The following is a 19,376-nucleotide window of genomic DNA, read 5'->3' on the forward strand; positions in this document are numbered from 1 at the left end:
GACGCTAATTTTTCCCCCCGGCGAAGTTAGCTACTCAATTTTTAGCCCAATGACTCCGCCTCCACAGCTCTCTGGGGTAGAGAATTCCAAAGATTCACGACCCTCAGAGAGAAGAAATTCCTCCTCATCTCCGTTTTAAATGGGCGACCCCTTATCCTGAAACTATGCCCCCTAGTTCTAGATTCCCCCACGAGGGGAAACATCCTCCCTGCATCTACCCTGTCCAGCCCCCTCAGAATCTTATACGTTGCAATAAGACCCCCCTCTCATTCTTCTAAACTCTAATGAGTATAGGCCCAACCTGCTCCACCTTTCTTTATAAGACAACCCCATCATCTCAGGAATTAACCTCGTGAACCTTCTCTGAACTGCCTCCAATGCAAGTATATCCCTCTTTAAATAAGGAGACCAAAACGGCATGCAGTACTCCAGGTGTGGCCTCGCCAGCACTCTGTACAGTTGTAGCTGGACTTCCCTACTTTTATACTCCATCCCCCTGGCAGATGTGTTGCTCCATGATATTGCATCCACTGAAATCTGGCAGCAGGCAAGGTTCCTCGATGCCTGTTTGTGGTCGGTAACTTACCCCACAGGCTAGACAGTAACTTACCAAATATTCTTGTCTAATCCTTCAATTCTCCGAGCATGTATCTGACGGGACATCTTTACCTGAATAATGCAGAGAGACCAATTTTTTTATTTACAATAATCAAATATACCAAAATCAAGCAACTAAATAATGAACAGCACCAAACCATAAAGAAATGAAGTTAAATCTTGTATATGGCCCGCGAGGCTCTTCAAAAACAAAAGTTTGGAGATCCCCGATAGAGGAAACAGCATTCCATGAACAAATTGGGGGGGGGGGGGGTATAGTTAATACTGAGGAGACTGCAATAGAATGCAAGACATCAATAAACTTGCAATAATGGGTGTGTAAATGGCAAATTCATTTCAAATTAGATAAGTGTGAGGTAGTACATTTTGGTAGGAATAAGGAGGCCACGTACTCCTTGGAAAATAAGAGTCTAAATGGGGTAAAGGCGCAAATGGACCTCGGGGTACAGGTTCACAAATCACTAAAATAGCAACGCAGGTTAACAAGGTCATAAAAAAAGTGCAAACAAAGCACTGGGGTTCATTTCTAGAGAAATAGAATTCAAAAGCAGGGAAGTTATGTTAAACTTGGATAGGACCTTGGTTAGACCACACTTGGAATACTGTGCACAGTGCTGATCTCCATATTACAAAAAGGATATAGAGGCAATGGAGAACTTGCAAAAAAGATTTACAAGGATTTTGTAAAAAGGTAGGATGGGAAGAGAAGACTGAGGGGTGACTTTGATAGGGCAGATGTAAAGATGTTTCCACTTGAAGGGAAGTCCAAAACTTGGGGCCATAAATATAAGATAGTCACTAATAAATCCAATTAAGAAATTCAGCAGAATCTAATTTACTCATGATGACTTGCTACCACAAGGAATAGCTGAAGCAAATAGCATAGATGTATTTAAGCTAGATAAGTACATGAGGGGAAAAGGAATAGGATTCCTCAGGGCAGTGTCCTAGGCCCAACCATCCTCAGCTGCTTCATCAATGACCTCTCTTCCATCATAAGGTCAGAAGTGAGGATGTTCGTTGATGACTGCACAGTGTTCAGTTCCATTCGCAACTCCTCAGATAATGAAACAGTCCATGCCCGCATGCAGCAAGACCTGGACAACATTGAGGCTTGGGCAGATAAGTGGCAAGTGACATTCGCGCCACAGAAGTGCCAGGCAATGACTATCTCCAACAAGCAAGAGACTAACCACCTCCCCTTGACATTCAGTGCCATTACCATCGCCGAATCTCCCATCATCGACATCCTGGGGGTCACCATTGACCAGAAACTTAACTGGACCAACCGCATAAATACTGTGGCAACAAGAGCAGGTCAGAGGCTGGGTATTCTGTGGCGAGTATCTCACCTCCTGACTCCCCAAAGCCTTTCCACCATCTTTAAGGCACAAGTAAGGAGTGTGATGAAATACTCTCCACTTGCCTGGATGAGTGCAGCTCCTACAATACTCAAGAGGCTCGACACCATCCAGGACAAAGCAGCCGCTTGATTGGCACCCCATCCACCACCTTAAACATTCACTCCCTCCACCACCGGCGCACCGTGGCTGCAGTGTGTACCGTCTACAAGATGCACTGCAGCAACTCGCCAAGGCTTCTTCAGCAGCACCTTCCAAACCCGCGACCTCTACCACCTAGAAGGACACGGGCAGCAGGCGCATGGGAACACCACCACCTCCAAGTTCCCCTCCAAGTCACACACCATCCTGACTTGGACATATACGTCGTTCCTTCATCGTCGCTGGGTCAAAATCCTGGAACTCCTTCCTTCACCTCACGGACTGCAGCGGCTCACCACCACCTTCTCAAGGGCAATAAGGGATGGGCAATAAATGCTGGCCTTGCCAGCGACAGGAATGAATTAAAAACAATATGCTGATAAGGTGAGATGAAGTAGGTTGGGAGGAGGCTCGTGTGGAGCATAAACACCAGCATAGACCAGAATGGCCGGTTCCTGCGCTGTAAATTTCTATGTAACACACAGAAGAGTTGGTGATGTATTTGCAACACTGTTGCAGAAGATAGCAGATCTAGGCAACAATCCACGCTCCTGTTAGAATAGATGGTTACAATTTCCAGAATATCTAATATAAAAAGGATACGAAAAAGGTAACAACCCGTATTTTCCGAACGCAGGCCTTCTGCGTGCAGAGGGCTGCGCAGCGATCTGGAAAAATCTACGCCCTTACCCGAGGGCTCCTGGGACGCACACGCTTCCGATCCTGGGCCTCTCCAAACTCCAAGTGCGCAGGGCCCACGTATCCCAGAGGCGCAGGTAGTTCGCAGCGTCCCTGGGATCACGTGGGCCAAGGGGAGCCAATCAAAGGGAATCTACCTTCATACACTTGACAGGAAGACCTGTCAAATATATGAATGGAGATCACCCCAAAAACATAGTAAAATTTAGATAAATTTTTTTAAAAATCACATTTTTAAAATGACTTGAAATTACAATAAATTAAATATTTTAAACAAAAATTTTAATTTTTGGAAAAAAATTAAAGTTTTTTACGGGGCTAAAAATAAACTTACCTCTCTTTAAAGTATTTTTAAACGATAAATCAGTGAATTTTTATTTTTATTTTTTAACACTCTTAACCTGGTAAAAGCAGGCCTTACGCCCAGCAGGCATAAGAATTGTAAGGGTTTTCTGCGGGTGGAGGGTCTCCAAAAAGCGGAACTATCCGCCCGCAGAGGCCCTTCTCCAGGGCAGCCAGAGGATCTGTCAAGACCATTCTTGACAGATCGGAAATACCTGTTTCCAGCGCATGCGCTGTGCATGCCTGAAACCGGCATTTCCGATGTCCCTACGGGTGGGTATACAGCGCTGCATACCCACCCGTAGGGATTGGAATATCTGGGCCACTAAACCTTGGGCCATCCTTAGCAAGCTCAGAATGTCAGGAAGAACGAACTTATATATTTAATATAGTGCCTTTCATTTCGTCGGGACATCCCAAAGCATTTCACAGCTATTGAATTACTTTTGAAGCATAATCACTGTCACTAATGTTATGTAGACAAACACGGCAGCCAATCTGCGCAAGGAAGCTCCCACAAACAGCCACGAGACAAGTTAATCTGTTCTGGTGGTGTTGATTGAGGGATAAATGTTGGCCAGGACACTGGGAAAACTCCCCATCTCTTTTCTGAATAGTGCCATAGGATCTTTTATATCCACCTGAATAGGCAGATGGGGTCTCAGTTTAATGTCTCATCTAAAAGATGGCACCTCCGACAATGCAGCCCTCCCTCAGTATTACAATGATGTGTCAGCCTAGATTATGTGCTCAAGTTATGCAGTGGGGCTTGAACCAAAGTCCTTTTGACTCAGACGCGAGAGTACTACCATTGAGCCAAGCAGGCACCTACAAGTACAGTAGTAGGCAGAAGAATAATCAGTGAGCCAACGAAGTTATAATGAAACAAAAGGTGGAGGGGAATGGGTAATGGGCAGTGCATCGCATATAGCCAACTGAAGCTGAGAAACAGCGAGCATCACCTGGCCTTAGGACATTTATCTTCACTAAAGGCACAACATAAATCAGAGTTGTTGTTACTCTGTGCCATCCTAACTTTGCACGAAATATCATGCATGCGTTTGTTCTAATATCCCTGCTGTACACTTTGGCTTTTCTGAGTCGCCCGACTTCAACCACCTGCGGCTAAAAATATCTCTCCCTCACAACACTAATTTCATCAACTATCTCTACCACTCCACCAACCTTAACAACTCTTCAGAACTTTTCACCTTGCTGTCAAACAAAATTAAACCTCGCATCTCTGAATTCTCCTCTGATTAAATCATAATACTCAAGTGTCATCGATCCTCACTATTGACAGCGGTTCCTTTTCTTCTCTTCTACTGATCAGACTGGCTCAAATTACTTTATCATCATGAATGACCTCATCAATCAGCTTGGTCAGTACAGTTGTTATCAGACTGAAGGGTTCATAGCCGAAACATCATAACTTGTCTTCCCTTCAGATGCTAACTGACCTCCTGTGTATTTCCAGTATTTTGCTTTTTTGATTTCTGTCTGGGATGTCGATCAGTGAATTAGCATTTAAAATACTTCCTTCATTAAAAGGTAGCCTTTAACTTCAAAAATTCTTGAGCAAAGATTTATATAATGCAAACAATTCCTGAACAGTCTTAGCAGTTTTCAATACAGCACTTAGAAAGCAAAATAACAACAGAAAATGCTGGAAAAACTCAGCAGGTCAGGCAACATCCGTGGAGAGAAATTTGAATTGACATTTCGGGTCGAACCCTTCTTCAAAACTGGAAAGAAAAGAAAATAGATCGAAGGCAGGGCTGCGATCGGACAAAAGAAGTGAAAGAGACAAAAGAAGTAGAAGAGACAATAAAAGGTATTCGAAGCCAGACGAGATGGTAATAGGCTGCGATTAGGTGTGAAGTGTACTGGCAGGGCAAGAGATAGCTGCCAGGTGGGAGAGTGAAACAAAAGGAAGGGGGGGGGGGTGGAAAAGGAGGGAAAAATTACAGGTAAAAAATTAATAGGGGCCGAGGTTATGATCTGAAATTGTTGAACTCGATATTGAGTCCGGAAGGCTGCAAAGTGCCTAATCGGAAGATGAGGTGCTGTTCCTCGAGTATACGTTGAGCTTCCATGGAACAATACAAGAGGCCAAGGACGGTGAGGTCCGAGTGGGAATGGAGCGGTGAATTAAAATGACAGGCGACCGGGAGCTCGGGGTCACCCTTACGGACTGAACGGAGGTGTTCCGCAAAGCGGTCACCCAATCTAGAAGCCGAGTACATAACTACGACCGACAATGCATTGTGCTACTGAAGGAAAGCTTCATCAAGGACATCATCCTTTGGATGAACCATTAACCCTGTGCCCCTGATCTGGTGGAAGATCCCGTGGCACTATCTGGTGAGAAGCAGGGAGCATTCTCCTGAGTTCCAGGGCAACCTTCTTCTTCCAACCAACACCACCAAAAAATAAATTAATTGGTCATTGTTGTTTGTGGGTTCCTGCTCTGTGCAAAATGGCTGCCATAGTTCCCTACATTACAGTCACCTCACTTATACAGGAAACAGTTTTAAGTCACTACTAGAGATGTCTTCCTTCCTTTACTGCTACGTGACTCTTCATTGCTAAGTTATTACAGAAAGAGAACTATTCACCTTTTCCTTATGCAAAATGTTGCTGATCAAGCTGTTATTTCTTATGATGCTTTGTGTTGGTCCTCTAAGCATATCCACTGTCTCCTCCGTCACTAGCAACCTGTAAATATAAAAACTGTTACAACCTACCCAGTCTTCTGACCATCATCTGTTGAAAATGGAAGTACAATACGCTGAATAGCCTTGTAATTACAGACATTCACCAGCTTTAATGAGCTGTATTATACCATGAAGAAAAATAACAATATGAATCTTGGCACAATGTATATGTTATAAAATGCTCTGAAGTAGGGTGATTTTCCCTAATTTTGTATAGATTTGGGTTAAATATATACTGAACAGCAATATATATATATATATATATCTGTCAAATGTTATCTGATATCACTCCTGTAAAGCCTGTTGGGATATTTTTCTATGTTAAAGGTACAATATAAATGCAAGTTCTTGTTGTCATAGAAATGTTTTTCGATGTGGTTTTATAATAATGGTAAAAATAGCCAGGAATTAATTGCAATACATTTAATTTTATTTTGCAAAAAAAGCCTGACTAAATTCCAGCTAATTATTTTGCACAAAAATGAATATCTCTGGAATAGTTTAATAGCCATCAAGAGATAGCTTTTAAGTACATTAGTTTTGCATCCATTTCCCTTGTAGAGATTGGTACAGTATGAGGAGGAGGGGTTATATAAAAGGTGGCGAGAAGAAAACATAAACTTATCCAAGTTCTTCCAGGCTCTTAATGATATTGCTATACCTCATGCCATTTATCGCACTGTTTCAGTAGATCATAAACTACAATCTTGAAAGCTCAGTGAGTTTATTTTTTAAAATTTTGTTTATTGGGGTGTGGGCGTCGCTGACAGGGCCAGCATTTATTGCCCATCCCTTATTGCCCTTGAGAAGGTGGTGGTGAGCCGCCTTCTTGAACCGCTGCAGTCAGTGTGGTGAAGGTACTCCCACAGTCTTATTAGGGAGGGAGTTCCAGGATATTGATCCAGCGACGATGAAGGATCGGCAATATACTTCTAACATGGGATTGGGGGCAAGGTATTGACTTGGATAGAGAACTGGTTGGCGGACAGAAGGCAGAGAGTTGGAATAAACGGGTGCTAGGGTTTGGATGATCAGCCATGATCTCGTTGAATGGCAGAGCAGGCTCGAAGGGCCGAATGGCCTACTCCTGCTCCTATCTTCTATGTTTCTATGTTTTCCGAGTGGCAGGCAGTGACTAGTGGGGTACCGCAAGGATCGGTCCTAGGACCCCAGCTGTTCACAATATATATTAATGATCTGGACGAGGGAATTGGATGTAATATCTCCAAATTTGCAGACGACACAAAGCTGGGTGGGAGGGTAAGCTGTGAGGAGGATGTCGAGAAACTCCAGTACGATTTGGACAGATTGGGTGATTGAGCAGAAACATGGCAAATGCACTATAATGTGGATAAATGTGAGGTTATCCACTTTGGTGGCAAAAACAGGAAGGCAGATTATTATTTGAAAGGCAATAGATTGGGAGAAGGGGAAGTGCAGAGAGACCTGGGTATTCTTGTGCACCAGTCGCTGAAGGTAAGCATGCAGGTGCAGCAGGCGGTTAAGAAGGCAAATGGTATGTTGGCCTTCGTAGCAAGAGGGTTCGAGTACAGGAACAAGGATGTCTTGCTACAGTTGTACAGGGCCTTGGTGAGACCGCACCTTGAGTATTGTGTGCAGTTTTGGTCACCTTACCTGAGGAAGGACGTTCTTGCCATGGAGGGAGTGCAGCGAAGATTCACCAGGCTGATACCTGAGATGGCAGGAATGACGTATGAGGAGAGATTGTGTCGATTGGGCTTATACTCACTGGAGTTTAGAAGATTGAGAGGGGATCTCATCGAAACCTATAAAATTCTGTCAGGCCTGGACAGACTAGATGCAGGGAGGATGTTTCTGATGGCCGGGGAGTCCAGAACCAGGGGTCATAGTCTAAGGATAAGGGGTAAGCCATTTAGGACTGAAATGAGGAGGAATTTCTTCCTGTGGTGAACCTGTGGAATTCTCTGCCACAGAGGCCGGTGGAGGCCAGTTCATTAAATATATTCAAAAAGGAGTTGGATATATTTCTTAAGGCTAAAGGGATCAAGGGATATGGGGTGAAGGCAGGGACAGGGTACTGAATTTGGATGATCAGCCATGATCTCATTGAATGGCGGAGCAGGCTCGAAGGGCCGAATGGCCTACTCCTGCTCCTATCTTCTATGTTTCTATGTCAGGATGGTGTGTGACTTGGAGGGGAACATGACGGTGGTGGTGTTCCCATGTGCCTGCTGCCCATGTCCTTCTAGGTGGAAGAGGTCGTGGGTTTGGGAGGTGCTGCCGAAGAAGCCTTGGCGAGTTGCTGCAGTGCATTTTGTAGATGGTACACACTGCAGCCACGGTACGCCAGTGGTGGAGGGAGTGAATGTTTAAGGTGGTGGATGGGGTGCCAATCAAGCGGGCTGCTTTGTCCTGGCTGGTGTCGAGCTTCTTGAGTGTTGTTGGAGCTGCACTCATCCAGGCAAGTGGAGAGTATTCCATCACACTCCTTACTTGTGCCTTGTAGATGGTGGAAAGGCTTTGGGGAGTCAGGAGGTGAGACACTCGCCGCAGATTACCTAACCTCTGACCTGCTCTTGTTGCCACAGTATTTATGTGGCTGGTCCAGTTAAGTTTCTGGTTAATGGTGACCCCCAGGATGTTGATAGTGGGGGTTTCGGCGATGGTAATGCCATTGAATGTCAAGGGGAAGTGGTTAGACTCTCGCTTGTTGGTGACAGTCATGACCTGGCACTTCTGTGGCACGAATGTTACCTGCCACTTATTAGCCCGAGCCTGAACATCGTCCAGGTCTTGTTGCATGCGGGCATGGACTGCTTCATTATGAGGAGGTGTGAATGGCACTGAAAACTGTGCAGTCATCAGTGAACATCCCCATTTCTGACCTTATGTTGGAGGGAAGGTCATTGATGAAGCAGCTGAAGATGGTTGGGCCTAGGACACTGCCCTGAGGAACTCCTGCAGCAATGTGCTGGGGTTGTGAATGATTGACCTTCAATCACCACAACCATCTTCCTTTGTGCTAGGTATGACCCCAGCCAGTGGAGAGTTCCCCCCCCCTCCGATTCCCATTAACTTCAGTTTTACTAGGGCTCCTTGATGCCAGACTCGGTCAAATGCTGCCTTGATGTCAAGGGCAGTCACTCTCACCTCACCTCTGGAATTCAGCTCCAGTGAGTAGGTGAGCTAACAGATCAAAAATGCCCCAGACTTGATCCTTGATCTGCACTTGAGTTAGCCTACCTCAAAATAGGGAGGAGGCAGCAAGAGAGGTGCTATCATTAGTCTCAGCACCCTCTAGATAGTGATAGGAAAATTGGCTAGGGTGTCAGGTCATTGGATAGAGACAGGATAGGGGGTCAGCTGTGGTGCCCCCACAGACTACCCAGACTCACAGATAAGCTTCATGCATGAGCAATGGTCACTTGGACAAGGTACCACAGGCATCAGATGCTCGTTAAACCGTACATCAGAAAAGAGACAATTCCTTCAGGAAATTATGAGAAAACCAGCGAGAAAATCATTATTCTTCAGGAAAAAATGGCCATTGTTTTCGTGGCCCCCCCCCCCCCGACAAACTGTTCCCTTGCCAACGATTCCACTGCCCACCTACTGTCTCAGATTGTTTGCAACTTCAGTGTCCTATTTGACTCTGAGTTGAGCTTCCGACCTCCTCCATTCTCCTTCACATCTCCGTCTTACATCACCCATCTCTGCCCCTGGCTCAGCCCATCTTTTACTAAAAGCCTCATCCATGCTGTTGTCACCTCCACAGTTGACTATACAATGTTTTCCTGGCCGGCCTCCCATCCTCAATCCTGCATAAACTTCAGCTCATCCAAAACTCTGCTGCTTGTATCCTATCCTGCACCAGGTCCCGCTCATCCATCTCCTCTGTGCTCGTTGACCTACATTGGCTCCCGGTCTCGCAAGGCCTCCAATTTAAAATTCTCGTCCTTGTGTTCAAATCCCTTTATGGATTCGTCCCTATGCTCTGTAACCTCCTCCAGCCGTACAACCCTTGAGCATCCCCCACTTCCTTCAACCACCATTGGCAGCTGTGCCTTCAGCTGTCTAGGACCTAAATTCTGGAATTCCCTCCCTAAACCTCTCTCTCCTCCTTTAAGACTCTCCTTTAAAACCTAACTATTCCATCAAGCTTTTAATCACCCCTCTTAATATCTCCTTTGGCTTGATATATATTTTGGTGTGATTGATTACGCTTCTGCGAAGCCCCATAGGATATTTTTCCACATCAAAGGCACTATATAAACGCAAGCTATTGTTGCTTTTGTCAATTCCCCTGTCTCCTGTCCTGCACGCTGTCTATGGTCTGGACACTCCCCTGGATTCCTAATGAAACTCATTCAGTTCACAGCCAGAAGACCCATCTTTGGTACAACAGATTAAAAAAATACCCCCGGTGGGCTGCAGTTCAAGTATTTATGTCACATATCTCTCTCTCTGAGAAAATCTGTGGCCTCTGGCATCAAATTTCAGATGTAGGAGTGTTAAAGGAAGATCGTCTGAATGATCGAGTGAATGTTTTCCTTAATGCACACGTTATGATTATTCCGTCAAAACTTCATTTAATCGCATTGATTCTCTTTCACATATTGGAACTGAATGACTCTGTAAAATACTTTAGTTTATGCTAACCTCCAAATAGTAAGTTTATGCATGTACTTTTTGTAAATCATCTACAGATGAATTAATATTTCTAAATTTATATTTATGCATTCAAGTGCCTCATTTTCAGCACAAAATAAATCTGCCCTTGGTTAATGTTTGATGAAGTGTTACTCATTTCAAGTAACAATCATTCAATTTGGGGTTTTTTCCACAGGGAGTCTAATTTGGCTTTGCTCGGGTCAGTGCCCAACTTTGGATTTGGGCTGCCTGTAGACTACAACTGTAGCATTGGTGCAAAGCAAAACCACGAAGGGCATGACCCCTTAAAAGAAAGGTGATCTCTTTAATCAATCAACACAGCTCACAGACGATGAGGGGGTTCAAATGGGTTGTGTGACCTGATCACAAATGTTACCCCTCTGGTCTCTCCTGGTGCAAGCTCTGCAGGTGATAACTCCCAACCTCAGCAATTGAAATATTTTTTTAAAAATTAGATACTTAGAAACAATTCAAATAAAAACCTTAAAAACAATCAAAACTAAACTAAAAGACTTGCATTTATATAGCAAAGCGCTTTACAGCCAATGAAGTACTTTTTGAAGTGTAGTCACTGTTGTAATGTAGGAAACACGGCAGCCAATTTGTGCACAGCAAGCCTCCACAAACAGCATTGTGATAATGACCAGATAATCTGTTAATGTTGATTGAGGGATAAATATTGGCCAGGACACCAGGGATAACTCCCCTACTCTTCTTCGAAATAGTGCCATGGGATCTTTTACATTCACCTGAGAGCAGAAGGGGCCTCGGTTTAACGTCTCATCCAAAAGACGGGACCCCCGACAGTGCAGCACTCCCTCGATACTGCACTGGAGTGTCAGCTTAGATTTTTTGCTCAAGTCTCTGGAGTGGGACTTGAATCCACAACCTTCTGACTCAGAGGCGAGAGTGCTGCCCACTGAGCCACAGCGGACAGAAGAAATGTCAGTGGAATGCCTATAGGTATTGTGTGCTATATCACTGAATACTATTTTGTAGTAGGAAGGGAGAAAAAAAAAGCCAATCACAATAAATCTGTAATAATGATCCTTTAGATCTAAAGCAAATGATGAGCTGGCTGACTAGTAAAAATAACAAAAAGTTGGGGTATCCGTGTGTGAAAGAGCCGAGCAGCAAATTCAAAAATCTAATTGTGAAACTGTGAGCCAAAAATAAAGATTTGAATGTTTTTACTGTCCAGGTCTCTGGAGTGGGACTATGAACCAACAACCTTGTGTGCTGCCCACTGAGCCACTGGCTGGCACCTAAACAGGGGAGACAACACCCATTACCATCTCCTTTTGCCTTGAATATCTCTTAACCTCTCCTGCCTTCTATCCTATCACAGACCTTCCCTTTTGTTCTTTCATCCCCTCCTTCCTTTACTCCTACATTTGCTTAAAAATCTGTTCCATTTCCTGCTTTTTTTTCTAGTTCTGACGAAAGGTCATCGATCTGAAACGTTAACTCTTGTTTCTCTCTTCGCAGATGCTGCCTGACCTGCTGAGTATCTCCAGCATTTTCTGTTTTTTATTTGAGACAACACAGCAACTAGGGGTCTGGCATCGAGAACATGCTGACCCCAAGGGTCAACTGGTCCCCCAGCCGCTGAGTATTTCCAGCATTTGTGCGTTATATTTTAATCCTCACTTACTGGCATGGTAGCTTCTTCTCACTTACTCGCACTCTACAAATCAATGCCAGGCCCGGCCGTTGTTGTTGTCGCTGTTGCTGCCTCCACTCTGGCCTCGGAGGGGAGCCGCAGTGTGACGCCGCTTTCAGGGTGGGACACACACGGGGCGGATCCTTCGCCCACCCCCCTGCGCGCCCCCACCGGACCCTGACAAGAAGTGCACACACTGAACTAACCCTCCGCAAAATGGCGTCGGCCTGCCGGGTTCCTCAACGTTAAGGTAGTTTATGTGCTTTATTTATTTTTTAATGACTTTCGGTGCAACGTCTTTATTTCTTTGTTGAAGTATTGGCGTAAAATGTGAAAGTTGCACGTACGCGAATTCCGGAGTCGGGGCGGGGGAGGAGAGACGTCGCGCCTATTCCGGCCGGCGTGTGACGCCACTTCCGGCGGGGTGGGTGGTTGGGGGGAAAAGACCCCCCTCCTCTAAAACCACCGGGAAAGAAGCGGACCGAGCGGGTAAAGAAGCCCCGCACCGTCCCGGGAAGGGAGAGCGGGGCCCGCTGTCGGCGCCCGGGAGGTGAGCTCGGACTGCGCGGAGTGTTTTTGTCACTGAGCTGCTTCAGCGGCCAGTGTTACCGGCTCTAACTTGGGGTTTGCACCTCGCTGCTTGACTGGGCTCTGGGAATGGTTGGCAGCCCGGGATCTGGGAATGGCTGGCAGCCTGGGCTCTGGTGGGAATGGCTGGCAGCCTGGGATTTGGTGAGAATGGCTGGCAGCCTGGGATCTGGTGGGAATGGCTGGCAGCCTGAGCTCTGGGAATGGCTGGCAGCCTGGGCTCTGGTGGGAATGGCTGGCAGCCTGTGATCTGGGAATGATTGGCAGCCTGGGATTTGGGAATAGCTGGCAGCCTGGGATCAGGGAATGGCTGGCAGCCTGGGATTTGGGAATGGCTGGCAGCCTTGGCTCTGGTGGGAATGGCTGGCAGCCTTGGCTCTGGTGGGAATGGCTGGCAGCCTTGGCTCTGGTGGGAATGGCTGGCAACCTGGGCTCTGGGAATGGCTGACAGCCTGGGATCCGCGAATGGCTGGCAGCCTGGGATCCGGGAATGGCTGGCAGCCTGGGATTTGGGAATGGCTGGCAGCCTTGGCTCTGGTGGGAATGGCTGGCAGCCTTGGCTCTGGTGGGAATGGCTGGCAACCTGGGCTCTGGGAATGGCTGACAGCCTGGGATCCGCGAATGGCTGGCAGCCTGGGATCCGCGAATGGCTGGCAGCCTGGGATCCGCGAATGGCTGGCAGCCTGGGCTCTGGTGGGAATGGCTGGCAGCCTGGGCTCTGGTGGGAATGGCTGGCAGCCTGGGATGTGGTGGGAATGGCTGGCAGCTTGGGCTCTGGTGGGAATGGCTGGCAGCCTGGGCTCTGGTGGGAATGGCTGGCAGCCTGGGATGTGGTGGGAATGGCTGGCAGCTTGGGCTCTGGTGGGAATGGCTGGCAGCCTGGGCTCTGGTGGGAATGGCTGGCAGCCTGGGCTCTGGTGGGAATGGCTGGCAGCCTGGGCTCTGGTGGGAATGGCTGGCAGCCTGGGCTCTGGTGGGAATGGCTGGCAGCCTGGGCTCTGGTGGGAATGGCTGGCAGCCTGGGCTCTGGTGGGAATGGCTGGCAGCCTGGGCTCTGGTGGGAATGGCTGGCAGCCTGGGCTCTGGTGGGAATGGCTGGCAGCCTGGGCTCTGGTGGGAATGGCTGGCAGCCTGGGCTCTGGTGGGAATTGCTGGCAGCCTGGGCTCTGGTGGGAATGGCTGGCAGCCTGGGCTCTGGGAATGGCTGGCAGCCTGGCATTTGGTTGTAATGGCTGGCAGCCTGAGCTCTGGGAATGGCTGGCAGCCTGGCATTTGGTTGTAATGGCTGGCAGCCTGAGCTCTGGGTATGGCTGGTAGCTTGGGCTCTGGTGGGAATGGCTGGTAGCTTGGACTCTGGTGGGAATGGCTGGCAGCCTGGGATCTGGGAATGATTAGCAGCCTGGGAATGGCTGGCAGCCTTGGCTCTGGTGGGAATAGATGGCAGTCTCGACTCTTGGAATGGCTGGCAGACTGGGATCTGGTGGGAATGGCTGGCAGACTGGGATCTGGTGGGAATGGCTGGCAGCCTGGGATCTGGAGGGAATGGCTGGCAGCCTGGGCTCTGCTGGGAATGGCTGGCAGCCTGCGATCTGCTGGGAATGGCTGGCAGTCTGAGCTCGGGTGGGAATGGCTGGCCGGTGGGAATGGCTGGCAGCCGGGTCTGCCGGTGGCGGTGGGTTGGCAGCCGGTCTGCCGATTGGTGGTGGGCTCACAACTGGGGCTCTCGTGGCAGCAGACTGTTGGCTACGTCACTGGTATTATCAGACAACAGCCCAGACTTCAGTGCCTGTTTGGCTAAGAACCAAGTTGCTGATGTCCATGAGCTAACAGCTGGGGATTCGGTATCCGTTGTCTGGTGATCAGGTGGCTGTGGACTGGATTTGCGGTATTGATTGTAGCTGGTCGGCTCTGTGTCATTGATGACTCAGAGGTGACATAGGATTGTGATAATTAGAGGCTGGTGTGTGGAGATCAGTGGCAGTGGGGTGATGTCGAATCCGCCATGGTTGGGGCATCTGAAATGGGATATCTAGTACGATAGCAAAATGCTGCGGATGCTGGAAATCCGCAATAACAACAGAAAACGCTGGAAAAACTCAGCAGTTTTTCTGGAGGCCCCCAAACTTGCTTTTTAATCTGTTTCATTTCCTGCTTTTTTCTCAGTTCTGACGAAGGGTTTCGACCTGAAACGTTGACTCTGTTTCTCTCTCCACGGATGTTGCCTGGCCTGCTGAGTTTTTCCAGCATTTTCTGTTGTTATTTGGGATATCTAGTAGTTGGTTATTCATTAGGTTTTTATAAGCTGAGTTATCATACTTTTATTCTTTTAGACAAATTATCATGTATCCAGAGATGGTGGTTGATCAGATTTAATAATGTGTGGAATTTGGAAAGTTTTGAGTGTGGCAACAGAAAGACAGGTAGGTAATTGTATTATCTGATGTGGTGATCCCTAGTCTGTACTGAGTTACTTAGTCGCAGTGAGGTAGCAGTGTACGCAATACTTTGTAATATCCTGGGCTAGGGAGTAGAAAATGGCCAGGTATCTCACTGCTGTCCAGCAATCCCTGTTGCAAGTGCTTGCATCTATTGCCATGTGGTGAGAGCAAGTACAAGATCAAGCTCAACTGTAATTGCTCCCATGATCGATTTCATCTTCAGGTTCATTCCAAGTCGGCCTGTCATTCAGTGATGGGTTGCGATCCTCCATTGCTACTCCCCACCGGCGCACTTTATTTCTTCAGCTGAAGTGTGGATGGGCTGCGAGCATTGCCACAAGCAAGAGGGTATTTAGCAAGGCTGGAATGTTCATCTCCATATTGGCAGGTTTCATCAACAAGAAGCTGCCCGGTGACTCCGCTGAGAATTGATGGAACTCGTGTTCATGAGCTGACCGCTGGGCAGTCGGTGTCCATAGTCTGGCGGCCAGGGCATTGGTGACTGTGGACTGACTGTGGGGTGTTGGCTGGCTCAGGGTCACTGACTGTGTGTGGGGTTGCGGTGCAGGCAAGTTCAATCATCTGGAAGCTGGGTTCAAACTCTGGCGTCCTCGTGCTGTAACTTGAATTACTAGGTCATTTTTGATGGTTTCTTGTTTTTTGTCAAAAAGTCAACATGATATTCTTAAGAGAAAATTAAGTGGTAATTTCTCTCACTTTTTTGTATTTTTATTTAAAGGAATTAAAAGTCCTTTACAAATAAATACCGAAATGGGTAAGTTCATTTTCATGATAGCAAAGGACACCCTCAAAGCCTCCTTGAAAAAGTGTAACATCCCCACCGACATCTGGGAATCCCTGGCCCAAGACCGCACAAAGTGTTGGAGAAGCATCTGGGAAGGCGCCGAACACCTCGAGTCTCTTCGCCGGGAGCAAGCGGAAGCCAAGCGCAGGCAGCGCAAGGAGCGCACGTCAACCCAAGCACCCCACCCACCCGCCCCTTCAACCACCGTCTGCCCCACCTGTGACAGAGACTGTAGGTCCCGCATTGGACTCATCAGTCACCTGCAAACTCATTTTTAATGTGGAAGCAAGTCATCCTCGGTTCCGAGGGACTGCCTAAGAAGAAGAATGCTGGAAATCCGAAATAACAACAGAAAATGCTGGAAAAGCTCAGCAGGCCAGGCAACATCCGTGGAGAGAGAAATAGAGTCAATGTTTCGGGTCGAAACCCTTCGTCAGAACTGAGAGAAAAGGCAGGAAATGAAACAAAAGGCAGTTTGGGGGCTGGGAAATGGGGGAGGGGATGAAAGAAGAGACAAGAGATATTCAAGGTGAGACGAGATAGTAATAGGACAGGTAAAGAAACAGACAAAGGCTCTACATGAAGTGTGAAATGCGCTGGCAGAGTGAGAGACAGCTGCCATGTGGGAGAGAGGAAAAAAAAAGGAAAAGTCACAAATCAAAAGTGTGGATAAAAAATATAATAGGGGCCGAGGTTATGATCTGAAGTTGTTGAACTCGATATTGAGTTCGGAAGGCTGTAAAGTGCCTAATCGGAAGATGAGGTGCTGTTCCTCGAGTTTACGGTGAGCTTCCGTGGAACAATGCAAGAGGCCAAGGACGGTGAGGTCTGAGTGGGAATGGAACGGTGAATTAAAATGACAGGCGACCGGAAGCTCGGGGTCACCCTTACGGACTGAACGGAGGTGTTCCGCAAAGCGGTCACCCAGTCTGCGTTTGGTCTCCCCAATGTAGAGGAGACCACATCGTGAGCAGCGAATGCAGTATACTAGATTGCAAGAAGTACAAGTAAATCGCTGTTTCACCTGGAAGGGGTGTTTGGAGCCCTGGACAGTGGCCAGTTCATTTTCATACTCTCTTTGCACCCTAACCTTGCAGTAGTAATAATAGCCTTGCCGTGTCTCCCACCTGCTATTAGTTTGCGTGGCCACTGAAACCACTCCGCTTACCGTGTGCTGGTCCTTTTGCTTAGAAATGCTGATGAGTTTTTCTTGCTGCAGTTATTGCTCTGGTGGACCCATGTATGATTTTTTTTGCAGCATATTTGAATTATAATGCGCTCTTTATCAGTGGGGGAAAAAAAATCTACAAATGGAGGGGGCGGAGGGTGCCGTGTAAGGTTGCAATTTTAGTCAAGCAAAATGGTGGTTGTGTGAAATGTTCCTGCTACAGTGGGACCCATATACTCTGCCATGATTGGTGGATAATTGAAATTGGCAGGTCATTTGGATTCTACACATTTTAGTCTGGCATATGGTACAGCAATACCCTCGGCACAAGCAACGAAAGAAACATTTTTGCATTTTTATGCACCAACAAAGATGAAGTACAAATGACAAAAGGAAGTTGTGCAGTTATTCAATACCTCTGGCATCGCTTTTTTCTGTGAACAATGGCGGATCCACGGTATGCCCACTTAAATTAAGGAAAGCACAAAGCTTGTACGCTTGGGTTATAGACTTGTGTCCTTCGGAGCTTGCATTGTGTCAAAGGAGTGTACTTTGAGGTAGGGTGAAGTACTATTGGTTACAAGTCTGTTACTAGTTGCAGCAATTTGAGGTGACGAATGAAGTCTTGGCTAAAATTATATTTTTTCTTTTCGTGTATTAGAACCAATTTGCTACATAAGCTGAATGAGGGCGCTGGCATATCAGTATTGTATTTTTCATGCCAATATATACGGTCAACAAACTTGTTTATAAGAGTAAAATATTTTTAAACTCATCTAAAATTTCCATTTGGTTGTGGCTGCAGACATCATGGAAGCTGCAGTGCCTGTATTGTGCAAGAGATCCGAGAACAATAAGTTCAAGGCAAAGTTCACCGACAAACTTAAAAATGTCCCTGTTCTAAATTAAAAGGCAAAAATCTTGCTGTGTATTGGGATTAAGACACTGGAGAAATTGTGGAGATTGGAGCCGACTGGCAGTCACACTGTCTGATATGAAAGGAAGTTCCATTGAAAACTTCTCATCAGCATGATAGACTCTTCCTATTGTATTGCAGTCCATTGCCAAGATTTGTGCTTGCAATTGTTCTAAGGAGATGTGTGTTGTGAATCTGACGACAAACTCGGAGATCAAGGTCTAATGGCATTTGAGGCGTAGCAACTACCCATCCTGTTCTTTTTCTTTGTTTTCAGTTTTTAGTTATATTAAATTCAGCAGTAAGTTTTTTTTAAGAAGATTTTGACTTGCTGGCAAGCTCTTCTGGATTCTTCAAAAACAATTCTGAAGGATGTTCCCGATGGCGGGGGAGTCCGGAACCAGGGGTCACAGTCTAAGGATAAGGGGTACGCCATTTAGGACAGAGATGAGGAGGAATTTCTTCACCCAGAGAGTGGTGAACCTGTGGAATTCTCTACCACAGAAGGCAGTGGAGGCCAATTCATTAAATATATTCAAGAAGGAGTTGGATATATTTCTTAAGGCTAAAGGGATCAAGGGGTATGGGGAGAAGGCAGGGACAGGGTACTGAAATTGGATGATCAGCCATGATCTCATTGAATGGCGGAGCAGGCTTGAGGGGCCGAATGGCCTACTCCTGCTCCTATCTTCTATGTTTCTATGTTTTAGTTTGGCGTAATGTTCTTTTTTCTCCCTGTGCACTCGAGGTCCTTTCAGCCCGGGCCGTTGTTGCAGTAGAGGGCAGGCGGGTAATCTGGTTTTGGTACTCTGCTATGGTTGCTGCCCCGTAACCGGAGAGTCCTCTGGTAAAACATGCCCTTTGCTTCTTAACAATGGCTTGACACAAGTGTGTAGAGTTCACCGTGTGATGAGCGGTGGGGGGTGAATCTGTGTCCTCCTGCTCCGTGGAACAATCAGCTAATAGACCAATGAAGTGCACCACTGAGCCAACAGCAGCAATTTTCCTTTCAACAATACAATCCGACACACAGTGTAGTGATGGACGCTACCAGAGCAGCGACGAGGTGTATCCTGTCGTGATACGATGCTGGTTCACCGTAGTTCAGTACGTGATGAGTCCCCGGTTTCGGTCGTGTCCTTATGGTAGAGCGCTTTTCCTCCCCCCCCCCCCCCCATGAAAAAGGAGCAAATCTCAGTGAGAGTCAGCCCAGAAGGCAACTTAAAAGTAGCAGGGGCTTGGGAGCAGCTCACCAGCTTGGTTGAGC

The 19,376-nt window shown here is 47.0% G+C and overlaps 2 protein-coding genes across 7 annotated transcripts in view; one reads left to right on the top strand and one right to left on the bottom strand.

The window, feature by feature from the left end:
• Positions 1-12,302, bottom strand: part of kyat1 (kynurenine aminotransferase 1) — a 38,415-nt gene extending 26,113 nt beyond the window's left edge. The window contains exons 1-3 of one of the 2 annotated variants that reach the window (XM_085965496.1): positions 12,186-12,302; positions 5,780-5,879; positions 611-669 (exon numbers count right to left, since the gene is read on the bottom strand). In XM_085965496.1, the coding sequence (XP_085821622.1) occupies positions 611-669; positions 5,780-5,851 (131 nt within the window). In that variant the 5' untranslated portion in view covers positions 5,852-5,879; positions 12,186-12,302. The remainder of the gene's footprint in view (positions 1-610; positions 670-5,779; positions 5,880-12,185) is intronic. The other variant, XM_085965497.1, reaches the window with a different exon arrangement.
• lrrc8aa (leucine rich repeat containing 8 VRAC subunit Aa) overlaps positions 11,988-19,376 on the top strand; it is a 61,907-nt gene continuing 54,518 nt past the window's right edge. For 2 of the 5 annotated variants that reach the window (XM_085965493.1, XM_085965495.1), the window contains exon 1: positions 12,523-12,744. The gene's annotated coding sequence lies outside the window, so the exon portion shown is untranslated. Of the gene's footprint in view, positions 12,445-12,522; positions 12,745-19,376 lie in introns of those variants that run through there. The other 3 variants (XR_015073340.1, XR_015073339.1, XM_085965494.1) reach the window with 2 other exon arrangements.

Source organism: Somniosus microcephalus, chromosome 23 (genome assembly GCF_052327205.1).
Source record: "Somniosus microcephalus isolate GS21.2 chromosome 23, FLI_Smic_1.0, whole genome shotgun sequence".
Taxonomy (NCBI): domain Eukaryota; kingdom Metazoa; phylum Chordata; class Chondrichthyes; order Squaliformes; family Somniosidae; genus Somniosus; species Somniosus microcephalus.